We start from the raw sequence: 14393 nt of genomic DNA, 5'->3' as shown, positions 1-14393 counted from the left end.
GTCTGAAGCCAAGCATTTCCTTGGCCTCAGCTTCCCAACCCTGATGAGGAGAGTTCTGTAGTTTACTTTCTGGAAGAAAAGGAAAGGTCAATGTGCTTTTCTTGCACCTGCTCTTTTTCCAGCATCTTTCTTTGTGTCAAAATGGTTTAATATCGGTTGAATGTAGATGGCTTAACACTTTGCATCCTGAATAAAAAGGCCGTTTATGATATCCTTCACACTAACTAGCAACGCCCGCTGTGGGGAGGGACAAACCACGTTATGCTTGAAAGTGGAGAAAGCAGAAATTGATATTCTCTGGGTGACGTCGCAGTTTCCTTGAGATATTACCTCACTGTAGAGTTAAATGAATCTGCCAGCTATTGCTGTTCTCTAGAGACCTCTAAGCGTCTTCCAGCGCGCAGCAGGTTCCTCTGCGGGGAAACTCTCTGGGTCAATACCTTTAAAGAAAACCCGACAGACCCGACAGGTGACCTGGCGCTGGAAAAGGGCGCGGGAGCCCAGCAGGGTGAGGCGCACCCACCTTGCACAGCTCCTTCCCTTCAGGGGTCCCTCGGCGCGGCTCCGCCCCTTCCCGCGGTTACCCGGCAACAAGTCCCGGAAGTCGGGAGGCGCATCCGCAGCCAGCGCTGCCAAATACTGGAAGATGGCGGAGGGCGGAGGCTCTGAGGCGGGCGAGCAGAAGAGGAGGTCCTCCGGCCCGCGGCCCCCGAGCGCGCGGGATTTACAGGTGCAGTGACCGGCCGAGGGCGGGCGCGCGGCGGCGGGCGCAGGCAGGCGCTGGCCCTGGCTGATCCGGCGCGGAGTCGCCTCCGGGCGGCACACTGCCTGGCGGTGGTGGAACAGGTGCTGGAACCTAGGAGCGCCAGAGCCCGGTTTTCCCTTCCACTCCCTTGTACAATAGGAGAAGCAGCTGTCCGCTTAGAATGGCTTTTTGTTGGGGTGTCATTTGGATGGCAGAAGGCGACTTTACCGTGACCCTAGGGACATCAGCAAATGCTTAGAAAGAAATATATTAATATGATTTAGGTTAGTATGCTTTAGTTCTATGTCTTGAATGCTGTCAACTAGAAATAGTTGCTTTTTATCAAGTAGCTTTCCTTTTTAAAAAGATGAACTAAAGCTGTTCATCCCACGGCCATTATGGCAGCGTAGTTTTAAAAACTGCTGGCCAAAAACTGAACATCTATAAAGAGTCATAATTTAAAATACGAGAGGCTGAAGCCACAGGTTCTGGTGGAATGAATGGCTGTATTCTTTGATAGCACACTTCCAGTCTCTGTTTAAAATAACTATTTACTACCTTCCATGCAAAGTAGTGCTACATCCTTGAGGATGCAGAGAGAAATTGGATAGCAGATCAACTATCCTGTTTATGGCGCTGGGTTATGTTGAAGGATGCTGATGAATAAAATCTGTGAGAGGCCGTAGATACGGACTGGGCCCAACAGAGAGAGCAAACCGATGTAATCACATACGGAGTGTGGGATGGTTGCAGAGGGCCCTAAACTAAGTCACCTGGTAAGCTGGAGCTAATGAAGTTGTTCTCTGTTCCTTTTCTCTGTAAGTGCTGTCAGATGGTGCACTTGATTGCAGGTGGTTCTCACAGCCTGCTCTGGTTCTGAGAGCTGCCTGACTCATTAATTGTTTCTGTTTTTCTTCACTCAAATAAACACTGCTGACTGTTCAGTGGTTTAAAGAATTGTCTTCTAACTATATAAAAGTATAAAAGACAGCTACAGCTTTTGGAAATCTTCTGGGTTTTTTGATGAAAAAACTTAGCATGTTTTGTTATGAGAGTATTATTGCCAAAATCCCTAAGTTGGACAACGGAGACATCCGGGTAAGGTTAGGAATTGGATTCAATATTGAATAGTTCCTGTACCCATAGGAAGTCAGTGCTACTAAATAAGATCAGAAATAGAAGGCTACAGCATAGTCTACCTATTTTAAATAGGCATAAGTAATCTATGATAAAGTATGCGGTGTTGGGGAAAAAATGAATTATTCCCCAAAGCAGCCTTGGTTTCCATCATGGTCCCATCTCTAGAAGTGTGTGGAATTGGAATTGTCTCCTTTTCCTTGATCCTCCATGTCTTTGTTTATAAACAGTGAGGATGGTGTCACGTATGCGGGAAGCCATGCAGTTGGGACAGATGGAGCGAGGGTGTGACTAGCACTGCTCCTCAGTTAACGAGGCTACCAGGAGTTTCTGGCTGCGTGGCAAAGTCTGGCAGAATGTCTCTGGTCATCTCATTGCTGCCTCACCCCATTGTATGGACAATCAATCACCTCTCTGATGTTTCATAGAATTCTCTTGAGGGTGTTGTTGTTTTTCTACAAATTATGAAATGATTTCTGCAACTGGTTTAATACGGAAAACTAATTTTATCAATCATGTCATGGTAAAAGCTCTTTAACAATGTAAGCCAATGACACACAGCAAGCAATAATATAATTGAGCCCACATTGTTCCCAAACATCTTGTTATGTGCCCGCTTTTGTCTTGGAGCTTGCCCTAACATAAGCAATGTTTTCCTTAAGAAATGGCTTGGTAATATCTTGGAAACAGATGGCCATCGTAGAGGTACGAAGAGTTTATTTACCACGCAGCCTCAGACTGCTGCATTACATGAAATGACGCATTTTAGCATAGAGCCTATGAATATGGGACATCTTCTAAGGGGAGACAAATGCTGTGAGCCCCCAGAGGAAAATGGTTTGAAACTTCCGCCTTTGCTTTGCACTTACATTTAGGGAACGAAAATAGTTTGAAAAGATAAGATTTTTTTGTAAAAGCCCTCACATTTGTAGAAAGGCTGAGTTGCCCTGATCCTTTTCACTGCCCTTTAACAAATGAACAAAAATCAATTGAATCAGTACTAGGGGAAGATGATGGTAATTAGCATATGACTGATTATAAGATTTAATAAAGAGTCTATGATATATGCCTTTATAAATTCCTTTCATTTGTAAGCTTTTTAATTTTGTGTTCTTGGTATTTTAAGTTAAATGTTAGTTTAGGTTTAGTGAAAATTGGTTTTGGTTATAAGTAAACCACCTGTCACTATGTAACCCTGTGCGCTGCCAACCATGCAGTTCCTAGATTCAGCCAGGTGACTGCAGGTTTAAACGAGTAGTAGTTTGTTGAAAATGTTTTCTTTGAAGTAAAATAGTAATAATGATTTTTTTAGAATTGTTTTTGTATTCTTTTGACCATAAAGTAAAAATGAAACAATTCAGTGTTGTGCAAAAGCTTGTCATGGTTTCTGTATAAATAAAGAGGCAGCTTTTTTGAGTAGTCTGTTATGAGCATCATGCGGTAGTGGTCCACGTCACTTCATCTTGTCTTCTTGCTGACATAATAGACTACTCGAAAAAGCTGCCTTACATTTCAAACAAGAGCAGCTTTTCTTGACCTCCTTATTCTTTGTGGGAAAGTGTCAGTGGAAAGTTTATGATCCGGGGCCCAGCTGCGTGACCTAGCGGCTAAACTCCTCTCCTTGAACATGCCAGGATCCCGTTCAGGCACTGAATCCCGGCGGCCCCGCTTCCCATCCAGCTCCCTGCTTGTGGCTTGGGAAAGCAGGTAAGGAAGACCCAAATCCTTGGGACCCTGCACCCATGTTGGGAGACCCAGAAGAGCTCCTGGCTCCTGGCTTTGGATCAGCACAGCACCGGCCGTTGCACTCACTTGGGGAGTGAATCATCGGACAGAAGATCTTCCTCTCTGTCTCCCCTCCTCTCTGTATATCTGACTTTGTAATAAATAAATAAATCTTAAAAAAAATAAAATATATAGCTACATAATCGTTATTATTCATATTGTGTTGCACTGTTTTTAAAAATGTGTTAGTTGAAAGGCAGAGTGACAGAAGGAAGCAGAGTCAGAGCTTTTTCATCTTTTGGTTCACTCCCTAAGTGTGGGAAGCAGCCAGAGCTGGGTCTGCATGAAGTCAGGAGCCTGCAGCTCCATCCAGATGTCCCACATGGGGGGGCGGGGACCAAGCTCTTGAGTGTTCTGCTGCCTCCCAGGACGTCCATTGGCAGGACACTACATTGGAAGCAGGGTGGGATTGTAACCCAGGCACTCAGATGCCTAATATCAGGTTGTGCTGCTACAACAGAATGTCTGCCCCTGCATTACAATCGTTCGATATTTTGGAATAAATTCATCGCATGCTTTTTAAGTACTATGTGTATTAGCAACAATTTGGCAAGGTTCAAATCTTGTATAGAAGGTAAAATAACGTATACTGATAATGACAACACAATGCTTAATACATGAAGCAGTTCAGAAAATTCCTAAGTATGTGTGACATAACAATAGGGAGAAAAGTTATTCAGTTTTGTTATGTGTATATTTTAAGAGTTAACTAGTAGAATACTCGATTAATCGCCACAGTTTTTTTAAGGCAAAAAACAACTATGCATGCATTCCAAAATTTTTTTAAAGATTTATTTATTTTTATTGCAAAGTAAGATATATAGCGAGAGGAGGAGAGACAGAAAGGAAGATCTTCCGTCTGATGATTCACTCCCCAAGTAAGGAGAAAAAATTAGCGATAAAAATTACTCTGTTTTATTGTATATGTATTTTAAGACTTCAGTGATAAGATATTAATTACCCCAGTGCATTTTTTTTTTCTTAAAAAAAGAGTGCATGTGTTATCGCCATCCTGTGGCGACACTAAAATGACGAGGAATTTCGAGGGCCTGGAACCGCCACCGCAACCAGCACACACACTGAACGAACACACGAACAAAAAGGGTTTATTGCCAAAAGCGGGCTGTTTACATACAGTTCTCCACCAGTCACTTCTCCCCGTGGGCCCACTGGGCGCTACCTGATAGGCCAGTAGCAATGACATAATTGCTAGCCTATCCCTGTGACTTCCTGTTTACCTGCTGCTGGGACAAATCCCACCTCCTGGCCCTCGGCCAGGCGCCATCTTGGGGCTGCCCCTCATACAGGTGGGGTCCCACCTGTTCCCACAATGTGTTTTCTAAGAAGGAGCTGTTCCCACAATGTGTTTTCTAAGAAGGAAAGACATAATGTAGACTGTAATCATGCCTGTTGTCATCAGAAAGCCATGCTGTGTATTAAGGAAGGTGATTGAGTTAATTCCAAAGATGCCAAACTTGGGGGAAGAAAGTAGCATTGAACTGTTTGGATTACGTCTTAAAATTTAAAGAAACAATATAGTTTTTCTTGAAGATTTCCAGCTGTGCTGTATCACATATAATTTGGTTTCATTTGTACGAAACTAATTTTCAGGGCATTTATATGCCTGATGAGTTTTTAATTGAGAAATGGTTTTTCTGTGCATGGATTTTGAAAAATTATAACAGTTGTAAGAAATTACAAGATCTAATAAAAGGAGCTGATATTAAAGTGAAACCTCTTCAAGAATTTTATTTACATATTTATTTATTTTTATTGAGAAGTCAGATTTACAGAGAGAAGGAGAGACAGAAAGAAAGATCTTCTGTCAACTGTTTCACTCCCCAAGTGGCCGGCCACGATGGCCAGAGCTGAGTCAATCTGAAGCCAGGAGCCTCTTCCACGTCTCCCACGCAGGTGCAGGGTTCCAAGGCTTTGGGCCTGCTTGACTGGTTTCTCAGGCCACAGGAAGGGAGCTGGAAGGAAAGTGGGGGCAGCCAGAACATCAATTGGTGCCCCTATGGAATCCCAACACATGCAAGGCAAGGACTTTAGCCATTGGCTACCCCACCGTGCCCAAGTGTTCTTAACAAACGGTAGACAGTTCTATTGCTCCAAAATTTAAAGTGGTTTGTTTCCTATTACAAAGTTTAACACCATTGAATGATTACTTGAAAAAAATTAAGTAATTACTGCTGTAACTCTGGTATATGTGGGATTTGGCTAGTTCTGTAAGTGGAGAATTGAAGTGAATTTAGTTTGAAGAAAAATTTATCTTCAGAAGTGGCAGCCTTCACTTATAAGCATTCTTCAGTGCTCAGTTTCAAGTGAATAGTATATTTGTAACTTGTACTTGCAAAGTTTTATTTCTAGTGTTCTGCTCTGTAACAAACCTGTTACTATGTAGTTGGCCTTGGCAGAACTATATGAAGACGAAGTAAAATGCAAATCTTCCAAGACTGAAAGACCTAAAGCTACAGCCTTCAGGAGTCCAAGGACACCACCTCAGCGGTAAGTTTTGTTTAAGAAAAAATTATATGTTTCTTTTTATAAATCTCATTAATCCCAAATCATTATAAATTATCTTAGATTTTTATGAAATTGTTTTTTCTCAAGTATTATTTGGGTACTAGTTCTAAAACCTTATAGTCGTTGACAGAAAACGTAAGTACCTAGTATTTTTGTTGACATTTGAAATTATATCTGAATGCTATTTTAAGACAAAGTGGTTCTTTAATATTCTGTATGTCATGAGACTTAATAACATCTTAAATCCTCTCTTACAAAGACATATTCATGTACTAATTTTTCAGGTTTTTTTTTTTTTTTGATGATGTTCACATAGTTGGTTAGGGTGGGAAGGGCCAAGGTTTAGGGAAAAGTGGGTTAGACTGTTGTTTCCACATTTTCTTTTTCTTTTTCCTGTTTCTGGGGGAAGTAGGAGAGAAGGAGAGAAGCCACACCAGACTCCCAATTGACTCAGTACCCGGGGCTGAGGAAGAGCTATCTGATGTCAGTCATCTCCGGGTCCTGATGTGGAGCATGCTCAGAGGGTTCTGCTGAAGTGTTTTGATAGTTCTGATATGCTGGTGATCTTGCGACTCCAAAGATGAGGAAATCTTTCCAAGGTTCTTTGGCTGACAGTCCACCTTAAAGTCTCCATTCATCCAGATATTAGCTGTCAACTCTTGGCTGGTGTAGTTGATCAATTTGTTCTGCCCTCCTTCCTCTGCTATGGTAACAGATGTCTTCTGCAGGCCCGGGTAGACTGCCATATCCCCCAAGAGTGTCTGCGTATGTTGTTTACTGCTCTGTCTGGGCCAGTGAGGAAGCCCAGTTCTGACACATGTATTCCACGTTCAAATCATAGCTCCTGAAATTCTCCCCGTATCCAGCTTGGAGTTCTGAGTGGAGGCGTTCATCTGGGGGGATTCTGAAAGAAACCTTAGCTGAAGTGATCCCAGACCTGACTCGTGTGTGCTTGCCGATACGGAGTCTGGCTCTGTCCATCACCCACCCTAGTTGCAATTGCTGTGTCGGTTCTGTCTCCAGCCGTGCCTCTTATTAAACAAATATATGCTGTGGCCCAGCCCAATCCTGCCCAACATACACTAGCAAGAACTCCAACCTAGTCGAAGCTACCCCCAATAACCCTCGCTAGGCCTACCCCCAGCCCGGGTTCCTCTGCTTGCCAGTATGTGCAGCAGACTGGTCCAGTCTGTGCCACATCCCATTGAACTCTCATACACATCAGAAGGCATTGAAGCCTCCCTCAACCCAACTGACCCCACTTTACAGCCCACATTTATGCCAACGGGTGCCACCCCTATTTAACCAGGCCCTCCCCTATCCCTGGTTCTCAGGCTCACCAATGGGAGTTACAACCCATCAAAGAAGTGCCCACTGCCCTTACTGGCTCAACACCCAGTTCCAGATCCTACACTTTCAAGGTCATTGTGCAGTCTGGCCTGACAGAATTTGCCCCCAGTCCCAGCACTTGCCAGCTGATGCTGAGGCAAAGTCCTACTGGTCTGCACCTACTCTAACTGATGAATACACCATAGGATACAGTTGATTATCCCAGCCTGACTCGCCCCAACCCAGTTCTCATGCTGATCAACATGTTTTGTAGCTCTGCCCAACCTGATCTTCCCCTAGTCCCATTTCTCACACTCACCAGCTGAGGCAGTGGCCCGACAGGAAAGCTCCCCCACAGCTCCCCTACTGGGCTCACATACTCCTCTACCACCCTGGGTCCCACATGTACTGGTGGGTGCTGCAGCCCAGTCTGGCATAGCCCATCTCACTTAGGCATTTGCCAGTGGGTGCTGTAAACTGGCCCAGCGTGGTCTGCGCCTGATTCCAGCTCATGCTGGTGGGTGCAGCAGCCTAGACCAGCCCAGCTACCCCCCAGTACTCGGCCCTAATGTGAGCTGGCTGGTGTTGTGACCCAACCCTGTCTGTCCTACACCCTGCCCTGGTTCTCAGATCTGCCAGTGAGTGTTATAAACTGGCCCAGCCTAGACTGCCCCCAGACCTGATCCCCACCTGTACCTGCAGGTACTGTAACCGGGCCTGGTCTGGTCTCCTCTCAGCTATGGTTCTTGAGTTCATCTGCAGCAACTGTGTCCTGACAAAGAAATTCCCCAAGCCCCTCTATCAGCATGTGTTAGGCCCCTATCCACCGTAGTCTGCCCCTTCCATCCTGGCCTTTGTATGAGCTGGTGGTTGTGGCCTGATCCAACCTACACCCCATTCCTGGGAGTACCTGTTGATACTGCAGCCTGAACCAGCCTGGCCTGTCCCAACTCCAACACCGTTAATGTCGGAGGGTTCCATAGGCATGCCTAGCTCAGGCCGTAACCACCCCCAGCTCTTAAGCAAACCAGTGGATTTTGCAGTTCCACAGGGGTGGCCCATATATCCACCACAGACTCTGCCCCAGAACTGGTTCTCTCATGTGCTGGTAGTGTCAATGGCCCTGCCTAACATTACCCATCCCCTGTTCTCACTCTCAGATACTGTGGCATAACCCTGTAAGGTAGGCTCCCTGCCCTAACATTAGTGTGCGTTGATGAGTGGTAGTTGGTGGTAACCCATGCTAACTAGCCCAGCTCAGATCTCCTACGTGACCTCATGCATTGGTCTAACCCATAAAGGTCCTCCAACTTTTCCCCTACAAACTGCTCTTGCTCAGCCTCCTCGCTTACCTGCAAGCACAGTGGTCTTGTTGGTGGAAATCCCTTAGAAGTCATTCCTCACCTGCAACATAGTCCCTCAGTGATCCCCTCCCACACATCCCTTTTCCCATTTCCCTGTTCAATCCACAGTCCTTGAGCCAGGGAGTGCATGGGGTACCTAGTACCAAATGGCATTCATGGGGGCTGCCCAATCTGGGCTGGGCCTGTGGCACCAAATGGCACTCGTCCATAAGTGTGATTCTTAAAGCCTGTCCCCAGAGCTTGCTATGAAACTTTTTTCTTTGATTGAGAATCTAAAGCTTCTGTACCCTGTCTCTGATGAATCACTTAATAAGAGACTTGGCAGATACTAGCTGCTGTTTTAAAAAATTCCTGAACTATAGGGCAAAGTGTGGTAGCCTAGCCCCTAAATTCCTCGCCCTGCATACCCTGGGTGTGGGTTCTAATCTTAGCAGCCCCACCTCCCATCCAGCTCCCTGCTTGTGGCCTGGGAAAGCAATTGAGGATGGGCCCAAAATCTTGTTACCCTGCACCCGTGTGGGAGACCCAAAAGAGGCTATGGGTTCCAGGCTCCAGGCTCCTGGCTTCAGATCAGCACAGCTCTGGTCATTGTGACTGCTTGGGGAGTGAATCAACGGATAGAAGATCTCTGCATATCTGACTTTCCAATAAAAATAAGATTGAAAAAAAATTACTGAAGTAGAAAAAGAAGCAATCATGAAGATTTAGTGGATGAAAGCCAGCTATATTTCACAGCCATGAGTAATATCATTAATACCTCTTTAGTATTACAAATATCACCCTGAGAAACAAATTTGTATCTCTCAGAAAGGTTGTTATTTTCTAAAAGCTGAAATATTCAAATTGTTTTTCTTTGTTACTGTTTCATATCCTTACTTTTTGTAGGAAAGGCAAAATACTGGAAAAAAAGAAAAAAATTAGTTTCCCTAGCTTTTTATTTTATGCATTTTGAGACCATTTGATAATTGAAAGATTGGTACAGTAGATAAATACTGTTTTTGCTTCACCCATATTCTCTGGTTAACACTGTTGTAACACTGTACTTGTGTATACACTCCTTTACTCCACTGTGTGAAAAGTGACTGTAGCCAGCACACTTAGGCTGTACATTCAGCATGCCTCTCCCCGGAATATGCACCTGCTGCTTTATCAGTTTGACAGCGCATTACAACTGAAAAACTGGAAGCACTTCCACAATATGACTCAATATATAGTCTATGGTCAGGTTGTCTCGTAGGATTTTAAAGTCTTACCCAGGACTTTGCATGGACTTATTTAAGTCCTAGTTTGATTTTCTAAACCTAGGCCATTCTTTCCACATTTTTGTTACTTTTTGTTGTTCATAATATGAAGCCATTACACTGATTTTTTTTTTAAAGTTCTAAGCTTTTTTTTTTAAGATGTATTTATTTTTATTTGAAAGGCAGGTTTAGAGAGAGAGAGAGAGACATAGAAAGAAGGTCTCCCATCCTCTGGTTCAGTTCCCCAGATGGCTGCAATGGCCAGAACTAAGCCTATCCAAAGCCTTTTCATAAGTTTTTAGGGTCTTGTCCCTAAGATTTGCTCTCTAATATAACTACATATTCATAAGGGTGAACTTTCTTAAAAGATACTGCTTGAGACTTAAGAGTCTTGGGTACAGGGTCCCAAGGATTTGGGCCATCGTCTGTTGCTTTCCCAGGCCATAAGCAGAGAGCTGGATGGGAAGTGGAGCAGCCAGGACACAAACCAGCAGATATTTATATGGAATGCCCGTGCCTGAGGGTAGAGGATTAGCCTGTTGCGCAATTTATAAAGTGTCCCATATTCTAGATCATTGTTTCCTCATGATTAGTTTTTCTAATTAAACATCTTTGTTGAAATACTAGATAAGTGATCATGTCTTCTGTTTATTATATCACATCAGCAGCCCTGTAATTTCAGGTTTTTCCACTATTGGTGACATATTCACTTGGTTAAAGTGCTGAAAACCACATCATTCCATTTTAAGGTACAGTTTTGCCTTTAATCAGCAGGTTGGTGTTTTGAAACTATCTTCATCTAACTCTTAGTTGTTTCTTTATTTTTTACCTTTTTCCATATTTTAAGAGTGCTTAAGGTAAATTTGTGTAACTAACATTTACTTAAACAATATTTGGCCATTGTTTCCTCAGTTTGAACTTATTTCCAGTGACTTAATCTGCTCCTATTATGTAGCAAATCAAAACATTTGAGTTCTTAGAATAAAAGTATGTGTTGATATTTCCTTTGCTATTCTAATACCTAATATAGTGAATGGGTTTTTATTTTTTATGCCATCTGAAACAACGTTGCCATCAAAAATTGTAATTTGATAATACAGATTTTTGGGTCTTGTCCCTTAGATTTGCTCTCTAGAATTATTATGTACTTATAGGATGAACTTCCTTGTAAGATACGGCTTGAAGCTTAAACTATGTATAAACTGCTTGAGAAATGATGTAAATTATAGGCAATCTCTTTTTTAAAGATTTTTTTGTTTGTTTGGATGGCAGATTTTTAGAGAAAAAGATCTTCCACCCGCTAGTTCACTGCCCAAGTGACTGTGATGTTTGGAGCTGAGCCAATCCAACTATGAGTTAGGAACAACTTCTGGGTCTCCCACACAGGTGCAGGGTCCCAAAGCTTTGGGCCATCCTCTTATTGCTCTCTCAGACCACAGCAGGGAGCTGGATGGGAAGTGGAGTGGCTAGAACACAAGCCAGCCCCCATATAGGATCCTGATGTGTGCAAAGCAAGGATTTGGACATCTCTTTTTATCAGTGTATTTTCTAACACTGCACACACAACTCCTTTGACTCTATATTCAGTAGCAGCATTTGCCCAATTTCATTGAGTTTCTATTTGTCAAGTAACTGAACCTCACATGTTATTTGGCTAATTCTGGATGCAGTCATAGCCTTCGAGCCTAAACTGTGTAGAAGCCACTGACAAGCTAGTACATTTCTATTTTAATACATTTAACGATGAAAACTTTTAACAGTGGTAATAGCTTTGACTCACCTCAATACTGATTTTTTTCTTTGTATAGATTTTATTAGTGGGCAAGTGTTTAAATTCCCTCACCTTATGGTGAGGACAACACCATTATTATGAAGATTAAATTAATACATAGTTACCCCCTGACAAGTGTCAGCTATTATTAACATATCAGACCAAAATGAAACAGGTATTAAATGCAGCAGTTGAAATACTATGTAGGATGCTCATGTTCCAAATTGGAATGCCTCGTTTGTGTCCTGGCTCTGCTAGTTTCTGATGGCATGTGCCCTGAGAAGCAGCAGGTGATGGCTCAAGTTCTTGGATCCTTGCCACCTACATCGGAGACCTGGATTGAGTTCTGAGCTCTTTGCTTCAGCCTGGCCAAGCACTGGCTGTTGTGTTAGAGGAGTGAACCAGGGGATGGAAGATATGTATCTCTGTTTTTTTTTAAAGAAAAATGAAAGATAAATAGTTTTAAAAGACTAAGATGAGTGGTACATATTTTGCCAGATTAGACACTTTGCGCCAGGGAATAACAGAGCTACAGTAGCAGGCAGTTGCAGCTAGAGCGTTCCTTTTCTGTTTGCCATTGCTGTCTAAAATTATCTGCTCTAGAGCTCCTTTTCTGTTATTACTAACGGTTGCCGTAAGATCAGCTGGGGCGCTCTTCAGCTTTGCCAAACTGGACCCAGCAGGTGTAAGCTTGGGAGCAAGCCTTCCCTAGACTTCTGCTCTGTGTAAACTTAAGCCACTGTGTACTATTTCAGAGCCCTGGCGGAGTGAAGCCCCCCTCTTTCTTTAATCAGTGAGCATGTTCTAGTGGTATACACTTGTTCTCTAGGTAGAATTTCTCTTTCCTTAGAGTGAGTTGAAAGGTGATTTACTCAAACATAAGGAGACACTTTTCTGGGGATATGCATGAGTTGGAGTAAGAGTAGAAGGTAGCTACTGTTGCTGTCTACATTGTTCTAGCACAAGGATTAAAATAGTCTTTTTTCAATCCAAAAAATCTCTAAGGAGTAACACTTGTATGTGTAGCCATGTACTCTAGAATTCAGTGTTTATGATGTCTAAATCTAGGCATTTTTTAAACTAACTAGATGTGTGCTGAGAGTGGATTCCTTATGAGAAAGGATTGTCACTTTTCTTCCGTTTCATCTAAAGACCCTATTTTGCATTTGATAAACAATTGCAAGGAACCAAGCCAGGGAAGCCAGGAAGTCAGGTGTTGTGCTGGAGGCTGAACCTGTCAGAATCCCTGCCAACTGAGAAAGTACATGAACCATTTCCTCTAATGCTGTCCTTAGTCTCATTTTAAGAATTTAATGTTTCTATAGCAGTCCCAGGAATCTCTCTTTTAAGCTTATTTTAAAAAGAAAGTGTGAGTGGAAGAAAGGGAAAAAGATCTTCTATCCACTGATTCACTCCCCTAATGCCAGAAGAGCCAGAGTGGAACCAGACTTAAGCCAACAGTTAAGAAATCCATCCTTATGTCTTATATGTGTGGCAGAGACATGGTCAAAACCTGCTCCTTCCAGGGTGAGTGTTAGCAGGAACCTGAAGAGGAAACCAAGGCCAGACTTGAACCCAGGCACTGCATCCAATATAGGATGTGATTCTAAGATTTTATTCATGAGCCATGATGTTTAAAGGTTTTATTCAGGTGAACATGAATATAGCGGATTACATATAGTTCGTCCTTCAACTGGAAAAATTGTGAATGAACTTTTCAAAGAGGCAAGAGAGCATGGTGCTGTCCCTCTGAATGAAGCCACAAGATCTGCAAGTGATGACAAGTCGAAGGTCAGTGTACAGTTTCAAAACTAAACATCCTATTTCTATATCCGATCGCTTATCCTTTTTTATAAACAGACATTTGCTTTCTAACTGGGTATTTGCTTTAATACTTCTCATTTATGAGATAATGATTAGTCTGTTAATGAGAGATTGACAGAAATTTCTAAAAGGAATAGAGAAAAGACTCACATATCCATTGCCCTTATTTCCCTAAATGGTTCCTCCTTGCATGATTTTAAGAAAGAACATTAAGAAATTCATGTAAGATAGAATTAAAAGAGAAGTTTGTCTTAAAAAGGTAAGTTTAAATTCAACCTACTTTGAAATCTATTCATAGTTTTTTCCATTGTATGCATTTCTACAAACTTTTTGAAGAAACTTAAAATGCATTACCTTTTTTCAGCAGCAAATTCAATTTATATTTCAATTCCATTTTCCACAAACTTTTTAAAGTTTCAGGACAATATCAAAGCCATGAATTTGCCACTAACGCACTGTGAATATAGTTTTGTGTCATTTTGCTGTGTTGGTTTTTATGACTCAGTCATGATCCTATGCTGTCATTACAAAACTCTTAGTGTTTTATCCACTGGAGTCATACCCACTACTCTCTCTCGAACTCTCTCTAACCTCTGGTCACCACCACACTTTTCCATCTCTATAGCTTCCCAATATTAAAAAGGTTTTATAAGTGGGATCCTACAATAGAT

At 42.5% G+C, this 14393-nt stretch overlaps 1 protein-coding gene across 2 annotated transcripts in view; it reads left to right on the top strand.

Annotated features, from left to right (window-relative positions):
• The first annotated feature begins 562 nt into the window (after positions 1 to 562).
• The window catches only part of UBXN2B (UBX domain protein 2B), a 28257-nt gene continuing 14426 nt past the window's right edge, over positions 563 to 14393 (top strand). The window contains exons 1-3 of one of the 2 annotated variants that reach the window (XM_040972542.1): positions 563 to 730; positions 6072 to 6175; positions 13539 to 13689. In XM_040972542.1, coding sequence (XP_040828476.1) covers positions 647 to 730; positions 6072 to 6175; positions 13539 to 13689 — 339 coding nt within the window. In that variant the 5' untranslated portion in view covers positions 563 to 646. The remainder of the gene's footprint in view (positions 731 to 6071; positions 6176 to 13538; positions 13690 to 14393) is intronic. The other variant, XM_040972543.1, reaches the window with a different exon arrangement.

This window comes from Ochotona curzoniae, unplaced genomic scaffold, assembly GCF_017591425.1.
Source record: "Ochotona curzoniae isolate NIBS_2020 unplaced genomic scaffold, NIBS_Ocur_1.0 contig_2318, whole genome shotgun sequence".
Classification (NCBI taxonomy): domain Eukaryota; kingdom Metazoa; phylum Chordata; class Mammalia; order Lagomorpha; family Ochotonidae; genus Ochotona; species Ochotona curzoniae.
Note: the sequence above shows the minus strand (reverse complement) of the source record. Positions and strands in the feature narration are given on the sequence as shown.